General features: G+C 43.2%; 1 protein-coding gene across 1 annotated transcript in view; it reads right to left on the bottom strand.

Annotated features, from left to right (window-relative positions):
* The window catches only part of CNTNAP2 (contactin associated protein 2), a 1,162,155-nt gene that overhangs the window by 245,425 nt on the left and 901,236 nt on the right, over window positions 1–15,494 (bottom strand). Inside the window, exon 15 of the mRNA XM_037515219.2 lies at window positions 9,656–9,783. Coding sequence (XP_037371116.2) covers window positions 9,656–9,783 — 128 coding nt within the window. The remainder of the gene's footprint in view (window positions 1–9,655; window positions 9,784–15,494) is intronic.

Below are 15,494 nucleotides of genomic sequence, written 5' to 3'. Positions count from 1 at the left end.
GAAGGGCCGTGGGGTTAATCTAATTTAGATTAAACAATGAGTTCTATACATTTAATACTTCAAATGCACCTTAATTTAGAAATGCCAGGGAAAATGTAAAAACTTAGCAATAGAGTTTTTTTTTTTCAATTCTTAATTTGAAGATAATCATCAGATTCAAGGGATTTTCCAGGTACAAAGGAAATAAAAGTTTCATTTAGTTAAGATGAATAATTGTGCAAAAACCTTGTTGAGGCTAAAAATAGTCATGCATATAAATCGAGTGATCATTCCTCTCCTGAACCCCTATAGCAGTTATTGTCTGTGCAAGTTTTCTACAATTTATCACAAAGTGCCTCGTGGCGCTGCTGCCATTGCTAGTCCAAGATGCTTATTTAAATCTTTTGTGGTCTTTAATCACTTTTATACATTTAATGGACACATACTTGAGTGTGTCACTGTGGCAGTCATTGCCCTTAGCTGAATTAAATTCTAGGATCTGATTGTGGAACAAGTTAGAATCTGTCTCATTCAGCATTTGTCTCTATTCTGAGTGTGCTGTGCACGGTGGGTATGTAGGACTTACAGAACTTGCTCAAGTCTCTTCTGCAAATAGTTTAGAGAGAGGGCCTAAAAAGTTCAGCATTGGGATCAATCTCTCAATGATGGGGGTTTGACTTATAGAAGTGTCTTTTGCATCTGGAATCCCTTCACTTCTGCCAAGGATGCCAAGTTCCTGGAGGAAGGTCACCCAAGGAATGGATAAAGAGGAACGGGGACTTGTTTCGCCAGATGGGTCTGCAGAACCGGCCCTGGCATCTGACTCCCTCACTTGGCTGTGTCCTCTGTGTTTCAAAGGCATCTACATAAAAGGAGGAGAAGCAACTTAGTGCAGTGGACACCGTTTTTCTCACCCATCTCAAAGCAGTCGCTTTGGACTACAAGTCCCAGCATATCACGAACCAGACTTCCTGATGGGGGCACGGCTGGGAAGGAGCAGTTGGATATAAAAACGGAGGTGCAGATATAAAGGACGAAGGTGAAGACATGTGGAGGGGAGACATATAGAGACAACTGGAGGAGATGGGGGTGAGAGACACAAGGGGAGGTGTTCCTGGTCCTTGGTAGAGAGTGGCAGCTGTTATCTTGACCTCACGGTAGATTATGGGGTGCACTTTGAATTTTGAGTATTCCTGTATGTCCAGCTCTCTGGGGCCTGCACAACACCTTTCTTGTGGTTTCCCTCCAGAAGGCATCTTAGACTTGAGGCAAGTATTTGGGTTTCAACCTCCCTACTTAAGGCTGAGCCTGTTTGGCTGGGCATTTGCCCATGAGGGGATATGTACATTTTGGAGTTTTACTGGGAAACTATAATTTGAATTCCTTTCTTCTCTCCGTCTCTGCCCACCAGTCCAGTTCTATTAAAAATCATTCACACTAGAAGCCTGCTTTCTCTGCCTTTGTGATCATGGATGGCTGAACTCCTTTTCAGGTGTGCACCTCTCAGCAGTTCGGGGTGCCTGGGTACCCTCAGTCACACACTCACACAAGCAGTATTTGAAAGGACAGGTCAGAAAATCAATCACACTCACACAAATACCATATCTATTGTGAAAAAGAGACATACCTTTATGTCCCCACCCCCAAATCTGTGATTACTTTTGCTTCCCACTTCCACAGTGAATGCAGCTGAATGGCCAAATAAGATAAAGAGAGCTGTTTCTTCCTGGGGAGCTGTCCATTTCCTCTAATTGTTTAAAGTCACTGGAGTGTGGAAGACCAAAGTGAAGGCTTCCCTCTTTCTACCTTGGCAAAAGTTGCTGCCTTTGTAACTGGAGCTGCCCTCAGATAAGCCCAGAGGGCTCTATCCTTTCTTGCGAATCAGTCTGGGATTTGATCTTGAAAATTTCACTATTTCTGCTTGTTCTAAGACCTACTTCTGCTTCTCAGTTGAGAGTAGCCCTTGGCAATAGCAGCACAGACTAGGATATTAAGAAAATAGAGGTTGAGAAGGTTGATGGTTTCTACACATCACTTTAGTTTCTTTTACTTCCCTTTACTAGCAACCAAAAAACTGCTAGAACTAAAAGAAAAAACAGAAGTTACCAACTTTATATCATTGACCCTTCTCCCTACAGCTGCCAGCTCTCCATCAGGGTTTTCCAGATGGCTGATCTCACAGTGGGATGACTAAGAGCTCTGGCACCACATCATTGCACTCCTGAGCTGCTGTGACGCAGGGCCCCAAGGCCAGAGTTCCAGGTCAAGGCTCCCCCTTTGTGTCTCAACATTCATCTTGGCTACTGGGAACTGCTAAAGATGAAGGCTCTGTCAGCCTCTCTCTTGATGTGCTCCACCGCGAGCCAGCTGGGAGACCCTGGGCAGGTCACTCAAACTTTCTGGACCCAAGTGCCCTCATCTGTAAAATAGGAGCTCTGCTGTTTTGATCTCTACGATGTTTCCAGTTAGGATGCTATGATTCTTTTTTTTTATTTTTTTATTAAGATTTATTTATTTATACAAGAATCGGGATACAGGCCAGATGTGTGTGTGGGTGGTGAGAGGATTCACCAGCGACAGAGCGGGGAGCAGAATAGGCAGACTGATGAAATACAGTGCTGAGGGGAGCAGCGGGCGAGACAGGAGAGGTCTGCTGCGCCATGTGGGACCCTCGCCGGTGGCCGGGATGGAACCCGCGCTACAGAGGCTGCGGACAGCTTCACAGTGCGGCGCTCAACTGCCTGCGCCACCAGGGAGGCCCTGATTCTTTGTTCTTGTTTTCAGCTATCCGGGAAGCGAGTAGACACAGATACATGCGGGAACAAATGGGGCGAGGAAAAGGACTTGGAGCATCTTCTGAGACAATAATGGTTGACAGCGGTCTCATTTATCCATCCTGGAATTTGTGGTGTCAGAGCTGCCTTTGTTATCATTTCTGAATTGATCACAAGTTACAAAGAGGGGGTACAACCAGGACTTTAGGGTCTGCGTGGGGGGAGTGGGGAGGGGCAGGAAGTGGTCCTCTGTGCTCATCACCGGACTGTTATCATCTTCTGCAGGTTGTCCAGCAAACTGTCTCCTCTGAGTGGGTCTGAGTTAGGGATAATCTTTCCAGCAACAGCAAAGGGAAGAAAATGATCCAGAAAGCACAGTCCCTTATGTAGTGAAAACTTTTGATAAGGGAAATTGCGGAGCTAAGAGGGGTATCTAGGGAGAGAGGAAGGCCCTAGGGAAGCGGAATCCCAAAGCTCCAGGCCTCTGAGATGTTTCTACTGACGGGTGCTGGAAGGGCAGAATTTCGATCCTAAACCAAACTTGGCTTTATCATTTCTCCTTTGCTTCGATGTATTCTTTTTGTTTTTCATTCAACAAACATCTGAGTCCTTTTATAGGTGTCAGACATACAATACTGCTGAGGCTATGAAAGTGAATAAGAAAGACTGTTCTTATTTTCTAGATGTCCACTGTTGGGGAAGGAGAATAAATGTTATAAGGTAAAAGGGAAACCCATGTTATTGCTTGTTAAAGGGAGGGGTGCAGAATCAAGAAGCATCTTCCCTCCACTAAAAATGAAACTGGAAGCAGTTTTTGTCAGTTCTCCTTTGTAGGGGAGAAAAAAGTTGCCACCCCAAAATACATTTTTTTTGGCAGAAGGTTGATTTCCAGGGAGGGGCCCTGCAGGCCGGGCTGAGGTTGTCTTTGACAAAGATATTTACATGTAACTGCTTAAGAGCAGGGCCCCTCCCGGTCCTCATCTCCTGCTCTCTTTTCAAAGGGGAAGGCAGAACGTATTCTGCATTTTGTCTACTGTGCCTTCTCCTGCAACCTCCTTTGCTCCTTTTCTCTCTCTCCCAGGCCTCCTGTCTTACATGGCTAAGCTGTGTAGGACAATGTCCAAAGTCACAGGGGTGAGTTATTGAGCTTTGCTGGGTGTTCCCCAGGCCTTCTCTCATCAATCTGTCTGTCACCGTTTTGATTATTTGAGCAGTGAAGAGCCCAAAGGGGTGCAGGATGAATTCCTTTATACCCCAACACTTTCCAGGTCAAACCTTGAGTGTAGGTGGAGCAAAGTAAGAAGACCCAGTTTTGAGGGAGCGGTACTCAGTGCGCACTACCGATTCTCCTCTGGGGCAACCAGACAGCCACCCTTGGGGGTCCACTGGGGCCGAGCAACTGAGTTTTGGACAGAGGGCTGTGGGCAGAAGTGATGGGAGCCACGTACACGTCAGTCCTCCAGCATCCCACGTGGGCCCCGGGTCTCTCTTCCCACACACCTGCAACTGTGGATGCCCATGTTGTCGATGCAGAGCAAGAGGCAGAGGAGGGCTACCTAGCCCATGTCAGGGGACAAGGCAAAATATAAATCGTTATTGTCTTCAGCCTTGGAGCTGTCAGAGCTGGTGCTCCCGGCCCAGCCTATCCTGATAATCCCACGGTGCTAAATAAAGTGGGGAAGAGGCCTCTTCATTTTCCATGTTTCCCCAAGACTGTGTGTGTCCGAGTAGGCATTCTTTCAGTCGCTCTTGAGAGTCTAGCATGAATGAATCCTGTTGGGCTGTTAGATGCTGCCTACCGGCTGAGTGCCGCTGCTCCACAGAACTAAGGTTGTACTGCTGAAGGGCAGGGATGGGTGGGTGAGATGACTGGGGACAGGGGGTACCCTGCAGAGCAAGAGGGGGCGGGGGACACTATGTGGTAGGATATGGTCAGCAGCAACAAAGAGAGTTCCAGGCACATGGGAAGCTGGGAAGAAAAGATTTCAGGGATTCACAGAAAGAGGGAGACTATCTCAGGCTTCCTTCCTGGCAAAAAACTAGACCTTGGCATAACCTTGAGCACACAAGAGACTTTCCTTCCTTCCCACCCTAACCCAACCTCCAGCCCAACCAGTGAGACAGAAGCGGCTTCTCCGGAAGCAGCTCTGAAGCTTATCAGTCAGCCACTTGCCAGCTTGGGTTGATGTGGGTTCACGAAACCTGGTTGTCTGTGGGCCCCACGTGGACCCCAGGTCTCTCTTCCCACACTCAGAAACTGTGGACGCCCATGTTGTCGATGCAGAACAAGAGGTGCCCCCTGATACAGTGTGGGGAGCAGAGGAGAGACAGAGAAAATAAAGAGCCGTGTTTAGCACCTGCACGCTGGGCTCTCTCCTGTCTGGCCTCTTCCAGGCCTAAAGTACCGAAGTAAAAAGGGGGGAGCAAACTGCTCTTCTCCAGAGCCCGGGAACAACTCACCCCTCCTCTCAGAGCTGCTTCCTGTCCCCTGGTGAGCTACTGCCCCTGCACACTGCCCAGCCCCACCGGGTGCACGCAGATGCTAGGGGCACACCATGGCCTGTGCGTGGCCTGGCTCTGTCCTTGGGGGGGACAATACTCGTTTGCCTCCAGCTTGCCTGTGGAGAAAAGACGTGTCCAACAGTCCTCATCTGGCCCTGGTGAGGTGGCGGCGGGTGAGGGTTTGTGAAACCCCTCAGCAGAGAGAGCTTGGCCCTTCTGTTACCCCAGCACAGTGACCGTGTTCCCCAAGAACAAGCATCCTGTGCCTTTTGCAGAAAACCCATCCACATCTTTATCCCTCCTGCACTTGGCTTTGCCTCTGCCCTGAGTGTTCCTGCACTGGAAGTGTCTGCTCACCTCTCCTACTGGGAGCTGCCCCTGGGAGCTGCCCCTGGGGGTCTGGGCCACCTGAACCCTGAAACAGGAGTTCTGCAGGCCAGCTGGCTGCCCCGGCGGGTTTCTGTCGCGGACTCAAAAGAAGCCCTCAAGCAGCAGCTCTGTCCAAATTATTTCTACCTGGGTAGAAAGACTTGCTTGAAAAGACTTGCTTTTGTAGCAAACTTGCCCTGAATAATTGTTTAAAGTCCCTGTATCCCTCAAGGAGAGATGGGAAATCTTTACCTGGTGTGGCTGAGAATAAAGCCATTCTCTTGCAAATACTTTACAGAATTAATTGTATTCATGATGTAGACTACAAATAAGATTTCCACTTCTGAAACTCCAAATATTTCATTTTGAACTAATTCTATAAACGCTTAGCAGCTCCCTTCTAACAGGATTATATATTTAAAGTTGAAAACAATTTTCACCCCAGGTGTGTGACTTTGATCCTCTAAACAGCTCTTTTGTTTTCTCCTAGGTGAGAACACCTAGTTTAAGAGGGGAATTGGTCATTTCACCACACTTTTTATCTTAGTTAACTATCCATCACTGGTCACACTTTCAGTTAAATTTGGATGTGATGTTTCCATTTGAACATGTTTGTAAAAAACAGAAAAAAGCTCGAAGGCCATAAGCATTTTACCGCACTCTATGGAAAATGCAGCAGGCCTAGTGGGATGCACTGATTTTCTTTAGCATTTTGATTATATGGGTCTGTGAGTTCAGATGAATCAGAGTAAAAATGAAACTCAGCAGGCATGATGAAATCAAGCGAAGCCGCTGAAACGGTTGGGCAGAGCCCGCAGAAATGGTTTCGTTCTCCAAGACTGGGGGACAGAAGTGGGGCCTAATTGAAGAGACAGCTCGCCCGGTTTGTCATCACTCACCTCCTCAAACAGACAGAGACATGTTCAACAACAGATTGGGTTCCTTAAACTGTAGCTTTGCACAGACTTCTGTAACTGGCACAGAGTCGGTTAATCCCTATAAGCACCAGGATAAATGCCCCCCATGCCATGTTTGAAATTATTAAATTGGAATTTAATCCCCTGACATTCAGGCCTTATTGGTAACTGGATGGGGGTGGCTCCAAGGAGCAGTGGAATAAGATCCCCATGCCATCTTTTTAATCAGCAATTGACTTCAAGAGGAGACTGAAGTTGGGGAACCCACCCAGAGTGGTTGCGGAGAAGGCTGTCGGGGTCCTCTGCTATCTTTCCTCCTGAGCCCCTGGGAGGCTGCAAGGGTGCAGAGGAATTTGTTGTGTAAATGACATTTTAAAGGAAGCATTTTATTCATTTGTAAAACAGAAAGGTTAATATTTACCATCTCCCCCTCACTGGGTATGGTAAGTACCCAAGGACATGTGTACAGACTAGAAAGTGCCCTGATGTGGAATCCTTTATCATTACTGTGTCCATGTTGGAACATTTTTAAAAAAGATTTATTTTATTTATTGATGCATATAAGAACTGGAGTGTAGGCCAGAGGTATAGGGGGTGAGACGATTCACCAGAGACAGAGTGGGGGACAGAACAGGCAGACTGACTGAAATACACTGCTGAGAGGAGCAGCGGGGAGACAGGAGAGGTCTGCTGCGCCATGTGGGTCAGCTCCCTGGCTGGGAATCAAACTTGTGCTGCAGTGGCTGGTGATAACTTCACGGAGCTGAGAATTAACCCCAGTGCCACCAGGGAGGCCATGTTGGAATAGTCTTAAAAATAAGTCAGGCATCAACTGCTGGCTGTTCTCTGGCCATTCAGGTACTGGGGATAATATGCTCAGTTCTCTCTCTCTCTCTCTCTCTCTCTCTCTCTCTCTCTCTCTCTCTCCTCCCTCTTCCCCCTCAACTAAAGTATTCCCGTGATTAGGCATTGACTGTGCTTTTGCATTTATGAGGTACCAGGTAAGACCTGGAGTAACAGGTCTTGCTGAAGCTGCAGCACTAGACCAGGTGGTGTGGAGACATGAGCTGGTTCTTTGTTTCATCAGCAGCTCCTAAATAGGTCTCAAGGAGCAACTGCCTTAGAAAAGAAATGTAGACCGACACTGGCCACCACCCTTTCCCTATTTTTTCTTTTTAAATATAATGTCTGCCTGAAATTTACTAGCACTCCTTTCTTGAGCCTAAGTTGCAATCCTTTTTATACCACAACATCTGACATTAACTACAAAACATTTTTTATATTGCAATTTTTTTATGTGCATTTCCCAAAACATGGTTTCAACTTCTTATTCTCCATAGAACTTGGTAAAGTTAGAAACACAACTCAGTTCTTCCTGATTTATTAAAACAACCTAATACTAGCTATAAACTGTTAATACATTTCTTATACACTATTCAACATATGGAATCTTTTTAAGAATGGTAATAAAAGTTTGCAAAAGTGGGATTTTTATAACTAAATTGAATTACTAATTGAGTTCAGAGAAACTAATTCACAGTTAACTTCAGAATTAGAATTGATTAAGTGAGAACCGTTTTAACTTTCTATATTAATGAGTAATGATGACATACTAAAAACGATTCTTGTTTGACAACACAGGAGAACCTGCTGTGTTGAGAGTGACACTTCGACCTGTCTCAAAACATTTGTTTAAAATGAATATTTACTGTCATTTTATGTCAATATGTTTTTCTTAGCCAGTTGAAATTAAATGTTTTATTGAACATTTCTAGTAAGACTCACTGGACAAATGAGGTGTTATTGTTTAATAAATGCACAACAAAGACCTCTTCACCTGCCTCAGTTTTAAAGGTAGTATATTCATTTTCTCTGTGTAAGAAGGGACACATCAATACAATCTCCATCTCTCTCTCTCTCTCTCTCTTAAAATCAGGAGCATTTCACTGTTTACCTGCTGATAGCCTCAATGCACCAAGTAGTAAACAGATAAACACGCATCATTACATTCCTTAGGACATCTAATTGATGACATCGAGTAGGTCTAATTCTCCCTTGATTTATGCAAGTGGCTATAATATTCTATCTCACATAATGATCTGCTAGGAGGCCTCCGGATCCAGGCACTAAAGTCTTTACAATCTCCCCAGGAGGAGTTGGGACGCAGGTGGCGTTCGCTGCCACAGTAGAGGAAACGGAGGGTCTGCCTGACAGCTCCGGGCAAGTCAGTGACTCAGAGAACAGAATCTAGGTCTCCCGATGCCTAGCACACAATCAAAAACGCACAGAATGCCGAGGGAGTTGCTCGATCACGGGTGCTGATGTGAAGATGGAAATGACACCCAGGATGCTCATTGTGGAATCCCCATGGCAACCTGCCGCCATTCCTCTCTGGCTGCTCATAAAACACACTGAAGGGTATCAAACAACATAAAATCCTAATGGTGCCCTTAATTAGGTGGGACCAGCATTCCAGCTCCCTGACCTCCCACCGACCAAGCTAGCAGCCCCAAATTCCTCTCTGTGGGACCAAAACCAGAAAGCTCGGCAATAATAATCTTCAGCTTACAAGGGACCATCAAGCTCTGATGAAGATGAAATTTGATAGCACTAATGTCAGACTTTATATGACCATAATCCAAGTTTACCATGATACATTGTAATGATGTATCATTGTTACAATGATAAATTGAGCCATAATGCTACTATTTATATCACCATAAACTAAGTTTATGGTGATATAAATAGTCATGCTAATGGCATTAACAACAGCACTCAGTGGATCCACAGCTGCTGAGTGCTGCTTTCAAGCTATTAGCATGGCTATTTATATCTCCATAAACTTAGGTGTCACACTTGTTATGTATGACTATCCAAGGATGATGGATAGCCGCGTCCTTTGCCCAAATGGAGGCTCCTGGACTGAGGACAGACTATGGCTGTCTCCCTCCTCTATGTAGGAAGGTCTGTCCAACTGTCCATGTGATTGTGTCACGTGGAATTTCCTTAGCAATTACAGGAGAGCAAGTCTGTCTCCACCATTCTCTGAATTGTTGAGAAACACTGTATAAAACAGAAAAGAAAGTGCAAGCCACAGCTGCTGGGCCAACTTACTGTCTCCTTGGCAACGCAGGGGACCCACGGTCAGTTTGGCTTCTGAGCCTTGGCGGTCTGTATCTCCAACCACCACCTGGCTCACCGGCAGGTGATCTTTGTAGGACAAGAAGCCAGCGTCCTTCCTCCTGAAGCACAGGGAGAGACAGAAGAGGGAGGGAGGCTGAGTTAGAAACACATCTTTTCTGATCACTGCTTGTCTATTGTGCCCAGATTTCAGTAATGTTTACTCGGTCACTGAGTAGAAGCACAGCGAAAGAGCTGGCCTCTCTTCCACTGGGTGATCTTGCTGGGCTTTGCTCAGAAGCATCTGTGACACTTTCACCTTCTGGAAAACAGAACTGACATTCTGACTTCCAGAGGCATCACTGACATCCTATATACTATGCTAGGCTGGAAGTAGACAACCACGTAGCCTCCAATACACACCCCAAAGACTGAGCAGTGTGCAGGGCTGGCTACTGTCATAGATCAAAAGTTCAACAAAGTCAACCTGATCTCTTGCATAATATATGAAACAAAACCCCATGATAAAAATCCTTTGTCTCCTTAATTGCTTACAAGCAGTTGCTTCAGAGGTTTTCTTCCCTGCTGTGCATCAACTAAATGGTGAACACTTTTTTTGGTTCTTACACTTCTTTTTGTTTATTTTAACAACTGAAAGAACTTAATGTGAAGTTTCCAACACAGAGCAGGTGCTCAATAAGTGTCTATTTCCATCTATAATGAGGCCTGGTGCTGAGATTTAAGCCCAATTTGGTTTTCCTCCTAGATTTCTGTTTGTACTATCTTGTTTCAGGTCTCTTAATTCTCTCCCATACTCAGCCCAAATAAAAGGGAAAGAGGCTGGTTGCAAAGTACTGATTCTAGGACAGAGAGCAGGTATCCAGGATACCTGTGGGGGTACCCCAGGGGAGTTCATGCAGCACAGGTATCACCTGGATAGGAAGTCATTGCGCCTTTGTTTTCTTGCCATGAGACCAGGGCTGAGGGGTTCCTCATTTGGGGCAGGAGGGGTGGGAGGTACAAATCAATGCAAAGTCATCCCGCAAATTCCCTCCCTTTGCATCATTTTCTACACTGTTTAGTCTGAACATAAAGGACAAATTTGAAATTGTAAATACAACTGAGCCCAGAAAATTAAACTGATGCTGGACAACAGAAGAATGACAGAGACAGGTGAATAATCAGGTGAAAGATGTGCCATTTGCATCTCTGTAAATAATGCAGTGGATTGAGGGAAATTGACCGGGAAGCCCGCGCTGGTATTAGCCATCACTTATGCTCTGGATTTTTGGAATGTCAGTGAATCTGAGTTCCCTCAGGTCTCAGGACCCACAGAACCCAGGAAGGAGTCACAGAACTTAGCCACTGGGCCTCAAGGAAGCATATGTTACATTGCCCTTAGTTATTTCATTGTTTTCAAGTTTCCAAATAAAGTTGTTGCTTTCGAATTTATCAAATTGGAGCTAAGATTATACAGAAAAGCATTTGATGACCTGGCCTCAAAGATCTCAGAAGAAGCTCTCACAAACTCAACTTCTTATATTAGGACTTTTTTTTATTTATAACAGTTTTTGTTCATAAACAAAGTTTTCTGAAATACAGTCACTTAAAAAAAATACTGTCTATGGTGCTTCCCCACCACAGTGGGAAGCTGAGTGGCTGTGACAGAGACTGCATGACCCTGGAGTCTAACATATTTATTACATGGCCTTTTGTGAAAAAAGTTTGCCAACTCTTGCTCCACCAACAGCCATTTTCCTTTGGGAATTTGTCGCACATACACTCCATGGATGTCATGATGGACTATTGTCACCCAGTGGTTTCCAAAGTTGAATGTGGATGGAGAGGGGCAGAAGAATATTCCAAGCGGGGGAAAGAAACCATTTAAACATTGATTTATTTTTTCAAAGATTTATTTATTCATACATACAAGAACCGGGATACAGGTCAGACGTGGGGGAGGGTGAGAGGATTCACCAGAGACAGAGCGGGGAGCAGAACAGGCAGACCAACTGGAATACACTGCTGAGGGGAGCAGCAGGCAAGACAGGAGAGGTCTGTTGCACAATGTGGGTATCTCCCAGGCCGACCGGGATCGAACCCGCGCTGCAGAGGCTACGGATAGCTTCACAGCACTGCCCTCAACCACCTGCGCCACCAGGGGAGGCCCAACATTGATTTATTTTTAATCTAACAATGAGAAATAACAACCTTCATGAATAATTAACTTGGATTAACTGCAGAGCATGGCAGGAGGAAATGGGTCACCCTGAGGAAATCAGGCTTCTATTCTGAAGGATTGTTGGAGCCCTGCAGTGTGTGGGTGCTCTCAGCCTACAGCTGTCCCAGCATCTCTAAGGCAGTAAGGCCAATTTTGTCAAGGCACTATCTCTGAGTGGGAGACTCTCCATGACATTCTGTAATGAAATGAGTAATGGTCATGAAGATGCAAAGAGTGCTGTTCAAGGAATCCCTATACATGTCAGAAAACGCCTTCAAAGGCAGTCATTATTTTGACCACTAACATCAAGCATTAGTTTTTCCTGTTCTTGACTTTCATATCCATGGGCTCAGGATAGCTTCATCTGTGCTTGGCTTCTTTTACTCAACCTTATGTGCCTAAGACTCATCCATGCTGCTCATCCAAAAAGTATTTTGAATTTAAAAAACGTGCTGTGTTAATACCAAGGCAGGGCTAGACATTGAGACTGAACATTGTTCTGTTGTCCTTTGGGTTGTTTCAGTGTTTGATTATTGTGACTAAAACTGGATGAACATTTTATTAATGTGTTACTTATAAGCAATCATTTATGTTGGGCATTTACCCTTAAGTAGAAATGTCAAGTCAAAATGCTAACTGTCATATATACTAACTTTCATATATGCTATACTTTCATATATACATGCTTAGTTTTAGTAGAAACTCCTAGATAATTAATCAATATACGTTCCCACCAGTAGTGCACAAAAATTCAGGCTGCTCAATACTTGACAATACCTGCTATTATAAGTCCATTTATGATGAGAAAGTAATTTCTCTGTAACAAAACTTGTGTTAATATAAGAGCATTTTGGAAAACAAGGTTTGGAAACATTCCAATCATGTAATTTTGTCAATCAATTATTAAAATTGATAACCTTATAAGAATTTGCACACACACACACTTTCACAATTTGGAAATATAATTCTTTAATTTTTGTAATTGTCTTATAGATGGAGAGTTCTAATGGATTATGGATTTATATGTAATGCTAAAATGGGCAATTATTCAATTATTCTGCAAACAGAACTGATTTACATCAGAGATGATAAAAAATTACAAGTCACATTTTATGAAAACTTTCGGTCAGTAAAATGGAATAATATCATGGTTCATTCAGTGTCTTCAGTTGATATGTATCTTTAGGTAATATTGGTCAACTATGATGATCACTGAGGTCACACATCAGGATGAACAAAACTAAAAGGCAGAGTTCCAATTAGTAACTCAAGATATATAAATAATTATGTGTATTCAATCACATGACAGTCACTAAACATATTTCCCCTACTATTTCAGAGGAAATATTAATTTAACTTTCATCATTTAGAAAAACTCATATTGAACATAAAATGTTTGTATATCAAAACCTATTATTATTTGTATACTTATTTGTATACTTAAGTGTGTGCTCAAATTTTTTTAATGATAGAGTGAGGATAAAAAATATGATGAACAATGCTCTAAGTCATAGACAACAGTAATAATAGTAGAGTTTCCGTCATTGAGAATGTAAATAAAGGACTGTTTTCTTGTATGTAACATCCAATCTGAAATAAATTTTTCTTCATAGGCATCATTATCCTCATTTTACTCATGAGAAGTTTGAGAATCAGAAAATTTATCTTGACCAAGGTCACCAGGACAGAAGTGTAGACTGTAACTAAATCTAGATGAACTGGACCTCAATCTAAGCTTTCCACTGAAAAATGGAAAGAAAACAAAATAGAGAAAACCATAAAACCACTGTCAATTAAAAAGCCTTCTCATTTTAATATTTATTTCTAGATGAGATGAAAATGCACCTTTTAAGATACACTTATCCTGAACTCTTGAGCTTATCTGTGAGCAGTAAGTTCAAAGGTATCTGTAGTTTTTCACTCACACGCTGCCCTCTTACTCTATCGACATGAATAAAAGACATGTAGAACCATCTTCCAAAATAAAGACATTTTGAGGGTATAGTGAAGTTTATGAAAGGTTTTCAGTTCAGCTAATAGTTATAACACTCTTTACCAAAGCAAGAAAACAGGAAAAAAATGATCAGCTGAGGAAAACAAAAGTTACTGTCTAAACTTGGAAACAAATTCGTCACGGAAACAAATTTGTGAATGGCAATAAAGTGGTTTGACCAGGACAAAGTGTCTGTGCTAAAGCACAGCCACTTACAAAAAGTGACATGTGGGCAAAAATAAAATATGCCAGAACCCGCATCGGCCATCTTAGTGTCTGTGTGGAAATTACTCAGCAAGCGATGCAAGCCTTCATGGGAAGTTATGATCTTTACAGATGGAGGTCAATCTAATTTAGGGAGATATTCAGTAACTATTTATCATGTTAGCATAATCTAATTACATCTGTTAGTGGGTTTGTCCCTTAGAAAAACTCGATCATCCATTTCAAATAGGCCATGAACTCAAAGTCTTGTATAATCTTCCTATCAGCATTTTCACTAAAGTAAAATTTGATCTTATGCATTTGCTTCTCAACCAGGCATTTCTGATATTTCACTTCAGTAATATTTTCCTGAGCTGTTCTGTCTTACTCTGTTCTTCCCTTACCTTTTTTCCTTATCCTGCTGAGAAAGGGGAAAAAAAAAAAACAAAAACAAAAAACCTCTAGGCAGTTGGCTCAGTGAAAAAAGGAAAAAAAAAAACAAACACCTAAAGAAAAAAGTAGATATTTCAAGTTTCTGCATTTGGGAGCCTGCTTTTCTACCAGATGTTATGAAAGCTGCTGCACCATGTGTCTGTCCTCCGATTCTAGCAGAGAAGAATGACGTCTCTTTGTGGAGTTTTAGAAGTACTTGGTTACTTGAAAACAAAGACAAAAATAACAGAATTACAGCTAAGCCAGTGAACTTTCCTGCCTTTTCCTCATAGCATCATCTAAGCTAGAAATTTCTGGACAAATCTAGGAAGGCAAAGTTTTAGCTACAGAGGATATCTCACAAAGAGCTATGGCAGTGGGAAATACGCACATGAGAAGATGCTTGATGTCATTAGTCACCAGGGAAATGCAATGAAAACTCTGCTGAGATGTCCCTGCATGCTCATCAGAACATCATGATAACAATCAAAAGACAGATAATACCAAGTGCTGATGAGAATTGGGGAGGAACTGGAATCAGCAGACACTGCTGACAGGTGCTAAGTGTAGTCACCTCTGAAAGCAGTGTGGCAGTTTCTTAAAAAAAGCTAAATACAGATTTACCATATGACCCAGTAATTCCACTCCTGGAAATGTTTACCCAAGAGAAATGAAAGCAAGTGTCCACACAAGCACATTCAGGTTGATTTTCACAGCAGCTTTATTTATAACAGTCCCGAAGTGGAACCAACCCAAATGTTCAAGTGCACTCATGCTACATAAGCACATTTTGGTTAAGTACCAAATGTATATGTTTCCCCTACATGTTTATGTGTGTATAGTATAAATATGTGTATATGCACATGTGTGTACATACATGCCAACGATTGGCTTATTCTGCGCCACCCTAGCAGGCCACATCATCCATCTTGGGTGTCAGAGGCTGTATCATCTGAGTTAATGTAATTTCAGTCCAGGACCTT

The sequence above is a fragment of the Talpa occidentalis genome, unplaced genomic scaffold (assembly GCF_014898055.3).
Source record: "Talpa occidentalis isolate TD23 unplaced genomic scaffold, MPIMG_talOcc4v2.1, whole genome shotgun sequence".
Taxonomy (NCBI): Eukaryota; Metazoa; Chordata; class Mammalia; order Eulipotyphla; family Talpidae; genus Talpa; species Talpa occidentalis.
This window is presented reverse-complemented; position numbering and strand designations above follow the sequence as displayed.